Source organism: Dendronephthya gigantea, unplaced genomic scaffold (assembly GCF_004324835.1).
Source record: "Dendronephthya gigantea isolate DGI-Jeju-01 unplaced genomic scaffold, DenGig_1.0 000053F, whole genome shotgun sequence".
In the NCBI taxonomy this organism is placed as follows: Eukaryota; Metazoa; Cnidaria; class Anthozoa; order Malacalcyonacea; family Nephtheidae; genus Dendronephthya; species Dendronephthya gigantea.
Genome location: NW_021163063.1, coordinates 133,015 through 149,348, shown reverse-complemented (window position 1 = coordinate 149,348; position 16,334 = coordinate 133,015). Strand labels below are relative to the sequence as shown.

Below are 16,334 nucleotides of genomic sequence, written 5' to 3'. Positions count from 1 at the left end.
CGACAGTATATGAAATGCCCGAACATAGACTTTGAGTCCTATCACAACGAGATATTTTTTGAACTGCATGAAAATATAATTTGCATTGCATAGAAGTTTGCGGTTATTCCGATAAATATTAAAATCATTGATAAACTCTCAAGGCTATTCATGTGTCGCTAAATTGAAAGACGAGATTCCACTGAAAAAAATGTGAAAAAGGAAAAGTGTTTTTATGGCACTAAAGAAGCAGATGCTGTTGTTGTGATGACTATGTCACTGCTGGGGTCATGTTATACACTCATTTCCGAATACCTCAAAGTCGGTTTACGCTTCTTTTATTAATCTCGGCGAAGCGGGATCATGTAAACCGGCATTCCCTAATAACCTTTTCGAGTCATTGCAACATTCACGGTGCCTAATGCCAGACTAAAGTAAATATATCCCATTCAAGGCATGCTGATCGATAGCTGCTTTAGCTGATGTCCAGCGAAACACATTGTGAGAATTTCAGCTCTAGCAATTCAGCATATCCTCTCTTGAATATATATGTATGAAACCGCCCCTTAATCTTCAAACCAAAGTATGAGCTAGCAGTTTTGGAATTTGACGCACAAGAAAATCTTCCTTGTCATTACCCTATATAGATTCATCCAATATAGAAGAATATAGCGTTGTTATTGTTAACAGTGTTATTTTACTTACCTCAAATACTTATTACTGTGTTTTTTCGTAGCTTCAACTTTGGACCGCTACCGAGCTGCCGATTGTGAAAGTGATAAAATCACGAAATGAAAGTTTTTCTCAGAACGATGCATGTCTGCGGTCGCGATTAAAACGAAAGCAAGTTGGGTGCATGAATAATAATAGTATTCCATTAAAACGGCGCGCAGAATAGGCGAACACAGCTTTTTTCTAGGTTTCCCTTGGCAATAAACGGAAATTTATCACAAATGATAAAAACTCAAAAGCGACATTTTTTGTGTAGAGACTTCTGTTCATCTACGCCTCCATTGACATCGCATTTACGCTGGAACTGGGGGAGAGGGAGGGGGGTGAACAGGGATATGCCTCGTGGACGCATGAACAGGCCATCGACAATGGACATACTTTAAAAAAGCTCGCTCACACCCAACCTCATTGAGTCTGACATAAGTCCTTTCCTAACCAATCGGAGGGTTTAGAGCAAAACACTGAAAAAAAAGTCCGACGTGATTGACACTTCCCACACAATGATTCAGTTTGATTGTTTGAAGTCGCTCGTGGACAGTCCCGGTATACAGTATTTATATGAAGTATTTCACTCGGCTACTTCTTAACGCAGGCTCGCAGTGGGAAGAACTTCAGCTTTGATTTCGGGTCTGACTACATCACGGGTGTTCTTTGAGAGCGCCCGCAGTAACTTCGTAACGCGGATATATTTGAATACCAGGGAGTACTTGATATAAAACAGTATTATGAACTAAGGGTTGATTAGCGTCATTTGGGTTACTTAAAGCTCTGAGGCCGGTTGTTCAAAAGCAGGTTAACACTAACCCAGGGTTAAATTTTAAAGCTCGGTTGATTTGCGTTGCACAAAGCCCGGTTATATAGCGTTAACCCTGGGTTAAAATTAATAAAAAAAATCAACCCTGCTAGCTAGGTGGGTTAACGTTTTAATCCAAGAGCAGAAACACGTAAACACGTATAATTCTTTGTGAATTAAACACTTTTGAAAGGTTTTACGAACAGTTTCGGACAGCAAAGAATTATTTAAGTTTGACTTCGTTCTGTTTCGGCTGATGTATTGATTTATTTATCTTCGATCGCTTCAATGCAGTACATGATAAATACATACAACCGTACAAATTGAAACATCGTAATCGAAATATTTGTTTCGGATGCCATTGTATCAGATATCTTAGCTGATCATTGTATTTCAAACTTCAACTGAATCTCGATTCTCTTGATTTGCAATGGTAATTGTTTCTGAATGTAATAATCAAACATTGCTTGAAATTCTAAAATCGATTCAGTTTAAATAATTTGCGGATTAGATTCCCAAATGAATTGTTCCTCAGTATGGTGCATGTATGCGCTGCGCATGCCACATACTATCGTTCCTAGTGAACGGCGGGCGCATGAGCTAGCAAGGACAGCGAACTAACTTCGCAATAAATAGAACTTTGCAAAATCGTAACTCTCTAATTGCTCATTGTTTCTTTTCATGTTCCCAATGCAGTGAGACTGACATCATTGCAAGTTTCTGAAGGATGCATGAGGATTTTTAACAATTAAGATATCAAATAAAAAAGGCTTTTACTTCACATGGATACATTTAATAAGATATAAGTTCTGACTAAGAAACTGCGAAGCCAAGAGGCTACGGCTTTGGTGCTGTATGTGCTGAAGATAGCTTAACTGGATGACAACATGCGTAAAATATTATCTCAAAAAGAAGTGCAACAGCATATAAACAACCAATTGCTATGAACCATGCTAGAAATTCCTCTTTCCGGCCGTCATTCTTGCAAACATATATTCCATAACCATCGAATGCCACGAATAGAAGTGGCAAAAGTGTCGCGGCCCAACATTCCACGTTCAAAACTATGTCTTCCTTACCTGGCAGAAGCTTCTTGAAACAAGCAACAGTGGAGTGTGAAACGTGAAACAGCAGAGGGTAGATGACAAACAGTGTCCAATAGGCTATTATCTGACCTCTTACAAGACAGAAACCAAGATCCGATCGGCTTACTGTAAACGCCAAACCAAGCACCAGAATTGTCCAGTATGCACCAGCAACAATACCAAAAGCGCCGTCAAGCACCAAAATGTTGATGATAATTGATAGGAGTCGACCAAGAAGAAGGAATGTTTGCCAAAGTAGAAACACAACCGCGGAACGTTTTGGAAAGCTCGCTGGCCTGATGTGGTTTTGCTTGCTTTCGATAATTCTCAGCATCCAGTAATTCTTTTCCAAGGTGTAGATGCTGACGATTGGAGATATGAATGAAATTGTGATTGACACAATAGCATACCACGGATACGATTTTCGGTGAACCATGATGCCAACTTGGAGTAACCACTGTGGCACCGATTCAGCAAAGGTTTCCATCGAACGAACGTGGGACATTTTTAAAGATGCTTTAACACTTTTCCACATTCGTTCATCGCAGCCACTGCACCCACACTCCGAGAAGTGCTTTTCGCTGTTGCAGGGGTATGCCTTATCGCCACTATTTTCCTTCCTTAAGCGGTGGATTTCTTGAATAAACAAACAGATCATGGAAAAAAAAGTGAGAAACGCCAACGTTTTCAGATACCATGGTGCCTTCATCGCCCACGTTGCAAAGATATTGCAAATAACCAGAGAAACAAGGATGAAACTAAACGTCATCACAAAATATTCATTATCATCATTCATGTAGTGCTGAATCCCAACGTATGCATCCGTTCCCATGTCCACAAAATACAGGATGAAGCTGGCAATCAAACTAAAGAGTTTAAGTTTTCCTCCCATCTTATTTATTTGCCGCTGTGCGATGAGGTTCTTTCACACTGTGCTACCTATTTATGTGAAAATAATGATAATTCATTTATTGAAACGAATATTTTCCTCTCAATCTTTAACTACGAACGTAGCCAGATCTACCCCTGGCTTTAAACATGATTTTTGTAGTGTTACAACGCACTTTCATGCCCGAGTTCATAATGTTACATTATGCAACTCTCCTTGCAACTTGCAATGCAATTCTACTCCTGAGGCATCTAAAGTTGTCAAATACGAACATTTCTTACGATCTGCTAACGTTTTCTTAGCATTTCGAACACTCTTTACAGATTAACATCTCTCAAAATTATAATTGCATTGCATATCACTTAGTGATATTTAGACAACGTTTAAGTTGAATAAGGATTTTTTAGCATAAATCTCACGTTGATCAAGGAAGATTACTATACGGATAATAATGCTGGCGATAAGACCTTTTTTACCATTTCTATTATTTATTGTTAGAAGATACTATGCCGCGGTAGTAAACAATTTTTTAGTCATTACTGTTGGAGTTGTTTCCGCTGATTGATTATAAGTTAGGTCAAATATATAGCTAAGGATGAAATATATAATTATACCATGGACCAATCAGAATTTGAGTTAGTACGCGGTTTCCTAACGAATTTATAGCTATACGACAAAGCACCCAGTAAACAGCTACAATAAAAGCATGCAAAAACAGTGTTTAAAGGCTCGATTTTTGCTGCGATTTCATGTGTAATTTTCTTCTTTTGATAGATGTGAACGAGTAATTAGTTACGATGCTCTGACGTGTAAGAGCTCTTATTTGAACATCAGTAACTAATTCACTTGTTTACATCCATCAAAAGAAGAAAATCGCACATAAAATATAATTTGCATTGCATGAAAGATTTGCGGTTATTGCTATGAATATTAAACTCATGGATAAACTCTCAAGGCTATTCATTTGAAACGAACAAAATTAAAGAGTGAGATGATTTTGAGGTATTGAAAAGTGTTTTTATGGCACTAAACAAGCCGATGCTGTTGTTGTGATGACTACATCACTGCAAGGGTCATGTTATATACTCATTTCAATACCTCAAAGTCGGTTTACGCTTCTTTTATTAATCTCAGCGAAGCGGGATCATGTAACATTCCCTAATAACTTTTTCGAGTCAATGCAACATTCACGGTGCCTAATGCCAAACTAAAGTAAATATATTCCATTCAAGGCATGCTGATCGATAGCTGCTCTAGCTGATGTCCAGCGAAACACATCGTGAGAATTTCAGCTCCAGCAATTCAGCATATCCTCTCTTGAATATGTATGAAACCGCCCCATAATCTTCAAATCAAAGTCTGAGCTAGCAGTTTTGGAATTTGACGTACAGGAAAATCTGCCTTGTGATCACCCTGTACAGCTTCATCCAATATAGAGGAATATAGCGTTGTTAATGTTAACAGTGCTTTTTACTTACCTCAAGTATTACTTTCGTTGCTTCAACTTTGGACCGCTACGGAGCTGCCGATTGTGAAAGTGATAAAATCACAAAATGAAAGTTTTTCTCAGAACGATGCATGTTTGCGGTCGTGATTAAAGCGAAAGCAGGTTGGGTGCATGAATAATAGTATTCCCATAAAACAGCGCGCAGAATAAGCGAACACAGCCGTATTCTAGGTTCCCCTTGGCAATAAACAGAAATTTATCAAAATTAATAAAAACTCAAAAGCGACATTTTTTGTGTGGAGACTTTCTGCTTTTTATAGCCGTTCGTCTTCGCCTCTATTGACATCGCATTTACGCTGGAACTGGGGAAGAGGGGGGGGGAGGGATATGCCTCGTGGACATACACAGGAGCATGCCGCATGGACAATGGACAGAGGACAATGGACATACTTTGGAAAAGCTCGCTCAAACTCAACCTCATTGAGTGTGGCATTTGAAAGTCCTTTTCTAACCAATTGGAGCGTTTAGAGCAAAACCCTGAAAATAAATTCCGACGTGATTGACACTTCCCACACAACGAGTGAGTTTGATTGTTGAAATCGCGTGTGGACAGTCCCGGTATACAATATTTATATGAAGTAATTCACTCGGCTACCTCTTAACGCAGGCTCGCAGTGGGAAGAATTTCAGCTTTGATTTCGGATTCGGAATTCAAATTCCAGAATTTTTAGAAATGTTGGGTCACTTGGGTGGTTGATGAGAATATTGCCTCTGACTTGACTTTCTGGATTGTCTGGAAGTTATAAACCATCAAATTAAATGTTGAATTGAAGAGATTTTAATGCAAATACGATGATGCATTCTCAAGATGACGGGGTGATAGCGACCAACGACGATGCATCGATTTGCAAAAGGTACAGTTGAAATATTGGAAATAATTTTAATAAACTTGTACACAAATCATTTATTAGCCCCGTTGTCTAAGATAATTGCCGTTCACAAGCTTATGTAGTTATGTTCAATGCAGTGCATTCTTGTATGTTTTTACAAAGGTAATAAACAACCATCTTTAGTTGCTATAACAGACTTGCATCAGTTGCATATGCCAAACTAAAATGCTGAGCCATTTTATGAAAGCTGTGTGGCTGGTGTATGCGTGTGTGTGTCATCAAATAGAGGTTTCTTAATAGTAATAATGGTACAATTATGGAATACCAGGCCAATAGTGCATTATGTTAAAAATCTGTTAGATGATCAATTTTAGTTTATAGTCATTATGGATCAAACTACCCTGCATAAAAATAGTGTTTAATCTTGTTCGGTGGAAGTCCACTTCATCAATTCATGCATTAAGTAACATAAAACAAGGTAGTTCTGTATGGCATTCACTGTTAAGAGTTTGGCTGGCCAGGTATTCTACATAGTTGCTCTGTAATAATTATGATTTCTTCCCAACTGATTTTTCTCATTTCAACTTTATATAAAGCAAATGCTTTTGCACATTCCATAAATATTCCGAGGCATAGAGTCCCGAGTGCATTCCTTATAGCCTATGCTATTGATCTTTGGTGTGGAGTTAGTCAAACATAATTGAAATGTATTTATACTAAAATTCAGGGTGTCTTTGGCATACAATGCACTATGACATGGAATAGACATCAATTAACATTATGACATCATTTTTCATTAGGCTAACAGTTGACTATCTACAGCAGGTTTTTGCCTGTAAATTCTTTGTGAAGTAATATTATAATGTATTATTATATATTATATCATATGGTACTGTTTTTTAAAGAAAATATGCTGATTTTCAGGTTTGCTGTTCAGCTGGGGTACTGGCAAGATAATTACATCCAGCATTTTGTGAAGAATGCCGAAAGAAAGGCTCCAGAAATAAACAGAGGTTAGTTTAATTAAACTGTTATATAATTAGCATGTTCATATGTAGCGTTGTGCAATTCAGTGGGGTTCAAGCATTGTCGACAAGCTCACAAATCAGCACTGCATGTACCCAGAGAAATGCAGTACTGCTCAACAGAAAATCAGGTTTACCTGGTGTATTTGAGATTTTCACATCTAATTAGGCAATTCCTTGTAAACTTTGTGTGTAGTCTTACCCCCCAAAACTAGAAGTATACCAGAAATATACAAGACAATTTGAAATAGACCTGTTATTACATTCACAATTTTTGGGTGTGAAAGTTGAGATGTTCATCTTGTTTCTTGAAGTGGTATACTGTATGTAAATTTTCCTAATAACTCGTCACAGAGACAAATTAAACTCTATTACATATTCCTCACATGTTAAGTATTGTGGCTGACAACAACAAATGGAAACTCTAGGGCTCGATCATTAACTGTTATTAACAAGTAGTTTGGATTAGACTGACCTGACAGTATAAATTGGTTTATTGTGTATGCAACAGACGGAACTAAGGGCCTGTTCACATGAGACAGGTCAGCCCAGTTTAGCCGGGCTAGCTTGGCAGTGCCAGAATCCCACTTCACATGTTATTTCAGTATATTTGTAAAATTGCATTCAATGGAACTAGGTTAAATGAGTTCTTGCCTTTAACCAGCTCATATGAAAACATATCAAGCAGGCCAGAAAAAGCGAGCTAGCCCTGGCCAGCTAAACCTGGCTGGCCCTTCTCATATGAAAAGGTCCTTAGGTATAAATTACTGACCAGGCATATTAATACTCAAATACATAGGTGAAGGGTGTGTTCACCACAGTTCGGACTAAATCATTTATAACATAAGGTGGTGAATATTTTGGCTTCTTTTTTCCATAGGTTATTATGCTCGGGTTAAAGGGATTGAGACAATTTTGTTGCAGTTTCTTGAACTGACGAAAAATGTGTGTCAAGTTATAAATCTTGGGTCTGGTTTCGATACTCGTTATTGGCAGTTAAAGGTAGTTAACAAGTTTAATGTTTAATATATGATACTACTGTCAGTGCTTGATTTACAGTAAGAAATTTGCTACTGTTATTGACAAATAACTTTTTCATGTTTTGAGGAAGCTTGCCGAAGTCCAAAGACGTTTTATGAAGTTGATTTTGGTGCAGTTACAAGCAGAAAATGTATGGCTATAAGGTATAATTGTTTTTTAATAGATATAATTTCAATACAGGGAGCCTTTCTCAGTCACAAAAAGCGACACCGACTGTCTTGATTTTTTCAAGATAAATTAATCGGAAATTGCTTAGTGCGCATTCCATTAAGCGGCCAAAATGGTCAGACCGGTCATATTTAAAATTGAAATAGAGTATTTCGTTGAGAATATAGCGATAAAACCATATTTCCCGTGCAAGGCAGATGTAAATAACCATATACTTGAATGCAGAGTTCTTGAAGCACTCTAAATACCAGTAATCTATCCGTACTGAAATACAACAGCGCCCTTAGTAGGGACCGCGCGCGTTCGGTGGCCTGTTATTGGAATTGGCTAATTTCGAACGGAAAATAGCCCATGTTTAACCCAAGATAACTTTATAACTAAAGGCTATTTTGATTTAATTTTTTCGTGTGTTTGTTAAAGAAGGATAGATCTAAAAAACAAGACAATTTTAAAAGTCCAACAAGCTCAAACAAGAATTTAATTTGCAATGGAATAAGTTGAATTTTGAGTATCGCGACGCCATCGAAATCATGCGGCACCGGCGTACGACGATGACATGTCGTGTTCAAACGTAAATCCGGAGTGATCTCTGGGGTCATATGGGACAATATTGGTATCAAAAGAAAGAGGAGAACCTCAGCTATCCACCAATGTCCTATTCTTTCGAGTTTTTGACTTGGAAAGATTATTTCAAGCGAAAAACAACGCTTTTTTGTGTTTTTAAACATTTTCTGGTGCGAAATGTCAGAAGAATCAGGTAAATTCGAAATATTTAGACTTTAAGCTTTCATTTGATGTGTATATTTTAGTATTAGAAAGCGGAGATCACTCCGGATTTAAATTGGAATTTTATAGAAATCCGAACAAATTTCGCCACCGCATTGAGCACTGTGAAAGAAGCATTATGCGAAAATTGTCGCAACTTTAACGAAGACGATTTGCGTTTGCTTATTGGGAAATGGGGCGAAGCCTGGCTGGAAAGGTGAGAATAAAATTTGTTTTAAATTGTTGTCAAAAATATTTGAAATCAGTAGTTGTATCGAGGGTAACCAAGGTGACATGGTTAAAAAAAGCCTTCTTATACTGGACAATGACATCATCCCACCTAAATATAAGCAACCTGAAGCGAAAAGTTATCAGAGTAATTGAGAAATGTCCACATGGTAGGTGCAGCATTGTTTCAGATATCTATCAAGTAAACAGTATTTCATTCGGCATTGGTGAAGAATGTGAAAAGTATGGTATAACTGCTGAAATGCTAATTAATTTGCTGGGAGGTGATGCAAACCAGACTAAGAATAGTTTAGATTCATCAGTCATGATAACTAATAAATTAGTTGTAGAGTTAAATGATTACAGGGAAAATTAAGATTAATTAACCTGGAGTACTCTGCTAACATGGTTGTTATGTATTAAAAAAGAGAATGAAGATGTTGACTAAAAAGTATTTCATTCTGCTGTTGATCATGTTAATGAGCAGAAGCATAACCTAATGAGAAATACAGGTGAAAATGCATGTGAAGAGTTTTTAACCCAAATATTTAAGTTCCCTAAGAAGGATAACTGGCACTGTAACACGAAATATGCCCAATTTTGCGTGGCATGAAAGGACATTACTCATTAGTAGACATTACTAGTTTCTTAAAAATTCACTTTTTAAATGGGCAGATTTTAGAATGTTTTAAAATAATTTTAATTAATTCATGTTTATTGTTCTATTCTTAGAATTCATCCCTATCATACTGTATAACATGGTCATGGATTGAAAGTGTTAATGGCTTCAATTTTATGGATCCTTAGGCTTAGCCTGAATCAGTAAATGAGTCACAAGAACAGTATGTAGGAAAATGTATCTGTTGATAAGCAGTCCAGTTTCATGTACATAGACATAGTCCAGCAGTTTTTATGTTTAAATCTTTGAAAGGTATTATTATTATTATTATTATTTGTAAAAATAATTATTTTCCTATGTGGAATGCCTAAAATAAATAAATTTACAATAATGTGACATCATCTGTGACGTCATGGATCCGTTGTGTTGTCATGGAAACAGGCATGTGGAGTTCATTCTGAATTTTTTAGTGCTTAAAGTAACAAAATTGTCGAAATATTTCATTATAATGCTCAGGATACGAATATAGTAATACAAGGTTACTATAAACTGTAAACTTACAATGACGTCGTTGTGACGTCATCAAGTTTTCATGGTAACACAATTTTGTAACATTGTTTGAACAATTATGACAAAATTGATGTATATATGTCATAGAGTACGTTACTATAAATTTTATAAGTCATAAATTATCTACTTGCACTTCTCGTAAGCTTTTTTGTCATTTAATGACGTCATAATCGTTGCCATGGCAACGATAAGTGTCCGATTGTTACATCGTAATGTGTCTTTACATACAACCAGTCGACTCTGAAAATTTCGTGGTGATTGGATGAAAATTCTAGAAGTTATACCCTTTTATGTTAAAAGAATAGTTTAAAAGTCGCGCATTTTGGTGCCATGTTAAACACCTAGTTGTAACACATTTACACCTACGCATCTTCCAAAATTTGGCCTAAAATTCCGACCTTTAAACTGTCATAACTTTTGATTGCCTTTACCGATTTTGATGAAACAAACACCAAAATGTTTCAAATGACGAGATGAATCAAACTAGCGTATTTGCGAAGCCCCCCTGTAAATTTAATTTTTTTACTGTTATCCCTACCCTTAGTTTATCCTGAAAATTTGCATTTTTCATTGTTGAGACAAAAAATCGGGAAATAGTGTTCACTGATTTTCCAATCCTGCAACGGTGATGCCTTACGATTAGAATTCATTTAATTCCCAAAGGTAGCATGATTTATGTTTTAAATTTATAGAATAATTGCTTAGCTTAGCCAACTCCTGTCAAATGACAGCTGCTATGCTATATTTTGCCGTTTGCCTTTCCGTTTTACGTTGTTGCTTTTGTTCTTTAGTACTTTACTTTATTAAATTACCCAGTGGTTTCCCTATTTTCTGAAGTAAATGATATTGTTCTTTGGAATTTTTTTAGAGCTAGACGGCTAGGCGCGTGTATTATGTTCGATTCAAAAACAAACCGGTTGACTAAAATATATTTAAAAAAAAACATCGAAAATCATTAAAAACAAACGCATGGCAAAAGTTTATTAATATAGCAATAGCTAGTGATAGATTTAAACAGTGGATTTTGTTTTTGCAGCATAATATTAGGACTAAATTATAAGAAACTGAAGCCTGCCACGTTTTGATACATTTCTTGGAAGCCGTTGCAGTTGGCGCCAGTTAGTCTAGCCATCATAACTTTTGTTCGGATTTTAGAACCATTGTTAATTAAGCACGCGTGTTTAGATAAAATCTTCTAGGGCTATATCTTTAAGACCGACTTTTTTGACTGACTTGTTTATGCCTTTAAGCCTCGTCTCAGCGCCGGTAATCTAGATAAATATGGCTTATAAATATTACAGTAACGAGATTTGAACGCCTCGTTAAATAATTACATTTTCACATCCCTTAACAGGCGAAGGAAGCCTTTGCAAGCATATTTTAACGAGCAAGATTTACAATATGGTATGGTCGGTCTTTCTTATCTAATCTAAAATATGTTAAGGCCCGTTTAGGGCCCGTTTGCACGATTTTGCGATTTTTGGTGCGATTTTCTTCTTTTGGTAGATGTGAACGAGTAGTTAGTTACGAATGCTCTAATGCAGGGAGCTCTTCTTTGAACATCAGTAACTAATTCACTCGTTCACATCTATCAAAAGACGAATATCGCACAATCGTAGCAAAAATCGCAAGTGTGAACGGGCCTTTATGAAAAAACGCTGAAAATTTGAGATTGCGGTGTATGAGAAAAAGCAAGACAAAGTTTGAAACTGTACGTTTCGGAATTGATCGCAAGTACCAAAGTTGAAATTAGACAGAATAAAATCTTTCATTCACTAAAATTACTAAAACGGCAAAATTCTGTTGCAAAATGATGTAAAATGTAAGTTTGCATGTTTGTATAACGCACAAAAATTGTTAGGTACCACATTTGAGCCGATAATGGTAACATTTCCGTGCGTAATAGAAAGTATACAGAAATTTGCAAACTTTGCAAGACTTTGGGTGCTTTCCTTTATAAGGTAAAAACGGCCAGACCGGTAAAAAGGTAGATTATTTAGGTACTTACTTGAAGTATTAGAATGTTGGACATTCTGTCTGGCTTATTCTGAAAAGGGCAAACAAATTTGCGGATTTTTTGAACCGGCATTTCCTCCGCGTTAAGGCAGAATACGTCCCTTACAATGTCCAAAATGTATTGTTGTAGGTACTGATGGGATCAGTGCAAGTGATTATCATTTGATTGCCAGTGACCTTAGGAATGTCGGTGAACTGGACCAGAAACTCACAGCACGAGGACTGGAAAAAAGGTACCTGAAATTATATTTGCGTTTTCTATAGAAGATTAATGGTTTGATCAATGCGGTGCCCGTTATTATTCCGGAAAACCAACATCACAAGTTTTTGAGACTGCCGAAATGCTTATGTAATACATCATACGATCGTCTTTTTCCCATTGAAATGTCAACTTTCTGGTCTCCGGGCCTGGGCTAATGTATCTTCAAGGCCTATTTAGACTGCACGATAAGTTGTGTGCAATTATCATTCTGACGGATGCAAAAAGAGGCCTATGCCACAATCTTCATTCATATTGTTCATGGTGAAATTTAAAGTGTCTTGATTGTATACGTGTTCACACGTTCACATACGCCAGGGTACGAATCGTATACGACAAATCGCATAGTATAAATGGACCTTTAATATATAAACGCTTTTTTTATGTACAAAACACTTTCCAAGGACTGCTATTACAGTATATTGAAGTAATTGAACTAATATACACCTCATTTATTTTGCTCCCCAGTCTTCCCACGATCTTCATCATGGAGTGTGTCATGGTGTACCTGCATCCCCAAGAGGCCGAGTGCGTCATAAAATGGGCTGGGGAGAGCTTCAAAAATGCCGTGTTTTTGAACTACGAGCAAGTTAACATGGATGATACATTTGGAAAAGTGATGATAAACAATCTCAAGGTGGGAAACTTGGGAATAACCACTCTTTTGTCGTAGTCATACTGGTAGTGTGCGACAAGGTTACTCTCAATGTGTTTAATGTATCTTTAATTTGAGACACCAATTATACAATTCATTCATTTTGAAATCGTTTCCCAAAATATCTAAAGAACTCCTTCAATACACGAATGTATGCAAATGAATTGCCCAATTCTATTGCCGTGAATGTAATGCTTATTTTATTTTTGGAAGTGTCAAATATTCGCATGGTATGGAACTTGTAAATAACATAGTTTATGTTCTTCAACTCATTTTGTTTTTCAGAGAAGACAATGTGATCTTCAAGGAGCACTTGCGTGTCCAACTGTAGATTCTCAGGTGTGTATAATTGTTCTTTTTCTTCGTTTCATTTTTGAACAGATCAACTTCCACAAGAATGATTGCAAACGGATAGAAAGTAACTTAAATATATTGCCCGTATAGAAAAAATCCATATTCTTTAAAGTCATCCATATTCTGATATTCTTAGAAGACAATGTCAGATGACGTTTTCCATGTTATTACTCATATCTTCAATTTCTTCTGGCCCTCTAGTCTAATAAATCGAGCTTTAAAACGAAAATCTCTCAACCGTTATTTTGAGTTCTGGTATGAACCTCCATCATGTCCACTTCAGAATTATTCGTCTTTTTATTAAAGGTTGAAAGGTTTAAGAGGTTATCGTGGAGCGATGCAAACGCTTTAGACATGTCGACAGTATATCAAAGATTGCCATACGAAGACAGACAAAGGTTTGAACATTGTTTTTTCTTGCGAAAGACAATAGCATAATGCGTGTGTCTGCATAGGCGAAAGATATAGTGTAATATTTAATGATAATTTTTTCGGCAATAATTTTCTTAACTAAAACATTTTCAGGATTGAGAGATTGGAAATGCTGGACGAGGTCGACTTGTTTTATCAATTGCTCAACCATTACTGTATTTCATGGGCATTTAATGACGAGGGTCAGACAGGTGAGGTGTATTACGTAAATTGTTGATACAATTGCATAACTTAAAGCAGACAGCTTGTAAGGGGAAGGCATGCTGAAATTTTGCGCAGAAATTGTTGCAATTCTTGGTCCGAAAATAGCAATTTCCGCAAGAAATATATGCAGAAAGAATAATAGGCTTGTGGTTCATGACTTACCAGGCTAACTTCCGTCTTTAAACACATCTATTGGCGATAATTGTATTGAGAGAAATGTTTGAAAACGACTTCTGAAACGAGCTTCCAAAAAAAGCGGATTTAATACTGTTATTCCGTATTTTCCTTTGTGAAGGTTTCAAAAATCTTGGCTTCCATTGATGCTTTCTTGGGCCAAACAGGTAATATTGGCGGCATTGCTACACAAATTTATGAAAGTTAAATACACAAATTTATGAAAGTTGTTCCATGGGTGTGGATATAGCTGCTACATACGATGTTATCCGATCGAGATTTCCTTGTGTCAGTTTATGCGTGACCGTTCCTTGTTTTTATGAATCATCGAAGTTCACGGAGACATAGAAACACATTTATAGAGATTGGCAAGAAAATACTGGGGAATGCGACCGAGTTTGCTGAAACACGCTGGTCAAAATCGTCAAATTAAACCTAGTAAGCAAGTTTGCCGATGACAATTTGCAGCAAGTTTGCCGATGACAACTTGCAGCAAGTCCGTTGACACCTTGCATCAGACTTGATTTTATCAAGCCGGAGCAAGCGACGCGAACGCATCCTGATATCGGCTTGATGATCGCAAGTTGGAGCAAGCCTGCAACAGACTTGCTCCTACTTGCGCGTTTCTGCTATGTAGAGCAAGCTCAGAAGAACCTGAAGCTTTGCGTTTCGCTAATGATCATAATTTTTAAAAAAGGCGCTGACATTATGAGCTTGCACGAGTGGACCAACGTGAAAGGCTAACGAGAATGTGAAAGTTAACATCGAAATATTTTTTCATTAAGGCCAGTTCATTTGGCGTATCAATGGAATTTAACAATTGCCACAAATATATATACGAACTAATGACTTTAAAACAATGAGATACGGCCTTAAATTCATTCTTTTTTCGGGGAACCTCATTCAAACACAACAAACTCTTGTAAGGTAGTGCAATATTTAATACAGCACAGTTACAAATAGTTATGATTTTTACGATTAATATAAATCGATAAATTTTACGATTAATTCCAGGAATTATTTGTATGAATTGTAATGAATTGTATTCACCACAAATAACTTTTTGTCGTTTTCTTCCCTGTTTCTAAAGCATGAAATAAAAAAAAGATCTCTATTAGACTCTTAATTAACAAAAAACCCGCTTTAATACTTAGAAGATTTGAGGCTTGCACAGAAGATTTGAAGCTTGTACATGATTAAAACGTAACAAAATTTTGTTGTGCGAAAGGTATTTTTAAACTTCGGTATTTCAAGCACAAGGAAACAAAAGGCATTTTACGAAGTTACATGGCAAGGTTTCACTGCTGCTCGGTAATAAAACTGAAGAAAACTGTTTTGGGTGAACATAATAAAAAATATTTTTGTTTCCAGGCCACATAAAAGTGCCGACGGGGGTTACCGTAATAAGTCAGAAAGCGTTTTTTGCATGCAACTTGTTAAATTTTTTATACAACACTGGAAAAATAAAAAAACAAAACAAAAAACAAAACAAAAATGTAAGTTAAGTGGCAAATGTTGAAACATTCTAATGAATCTGCATTACCATTTTCTTCAAATTTTAATTTATGACCTGTGAAATCAGACTTGACTTCAAATCGTACAGCGTAACCATTAGCTTCACCTGGGTCGCATATAACTAGCTTATGGCGAAGTAATGCTCCTCCCTCGAAAAAATATTGATATTATTAGGTTAAGGCTACGAGTAAGATTCAATTTTGTGCGTTTTAAACAAGAAAGCATAACAGTTTGACAGAAGTTCCGCTTTTCTAGCGGTGGAAAATCGATGGTTCGAATCCCACCACAACCGTTTTTCATTATGACATTCGTAAAAAGGATAAACTAAATTAAAAAAACCATGGTTGTTTAGCACTTTATTTCGTGGTCTGGTGGTAAAGACAACGGTCTTCAAAGTGGAATTGAGTGGTTCGAAACCGAACTGAAATATTTTTCATCATGACCTTTAAAATAAGGCTAAAGAAAATTAAAAACCATAGTGCTTCAGTACAAGA

General features: G+C 36.5%; 1 protein-coding gene and 1 long non-coding RNA gene across 2 annotated transcripts; both read left to right on the top strand.

Moving 5' to 3' along the window:
• The first annotated feature begins 5,662 nt into the window (after window positions 1–5,662).
• LOC114529162 (leucine carboxyl methyltransferase 1-like) lies at window positions 5,663–15,334 on the top strand. Its single transcript, XM_028550928.1, has 11 exons — window positions 5,663–5,839; window positions 6,740–6,828; window positions 7,721–7,842; window positions 7,948–8,024; window positions 11,586–11,635; window positions 12,378–12,480; window positions 12,975–13,143; window positions 13,447–13,500; window positions 13,822–13,913; window positions 14,041–14,138; window positions 14,447–15,334. The coding sequence occupies exons 1-11, from the start codon at window positions 5,778–5,780 to the stop codon at window positions 14,470–14,472; spliced, it is 942 nt and encodes a 313-aa protein (XP_028406729.1). The 5' UTR covers window positions 5,663–5,777; the 3' UTR covers window positions 14,473–15,334.
• Window positions 8,339–10,351, top strand: LOC114529163. Its single transcript, XR_003687583.1, has 3 exons — window positions 8,339–8,806; window positions 8,905–9,031; window positions 9,775–10,351. It is a non-coding gene; the product is annotated as an uncharacterized LOC114529163 (long non-coding RNA).
• Window positions 15,335–16,334: the final 1,000 nt, after the last annotated feature.

What these genes read in the sequence shown, in the direction of transcription:
- LOC114529162 (XM_028550928.1), top strand. Translation starts at nt 5,778, where the DNA reads ATGATGCATTCTCAAGATGACGGGGTGATAGCGACCAACGACGATGCA. An exon ending in AGAAAATGTATGGCTATAAG is followed by an intron (nt 8,025 to 11,585) that starts GTATAATTGTTT and finishes ATCCCTTAACAG; the next exon opens with GCGAAGGAAGCCTTTGCAAG. An exon ending in GTCCAACTGTAGATTCTCAG is followed by an intron (nt 13,501 to 13,821) that starts GTGTGTATAATT and finishes TTTTTATTAAAG; the next exon opens with GTTGAAAGGTTTAAGAGGTT.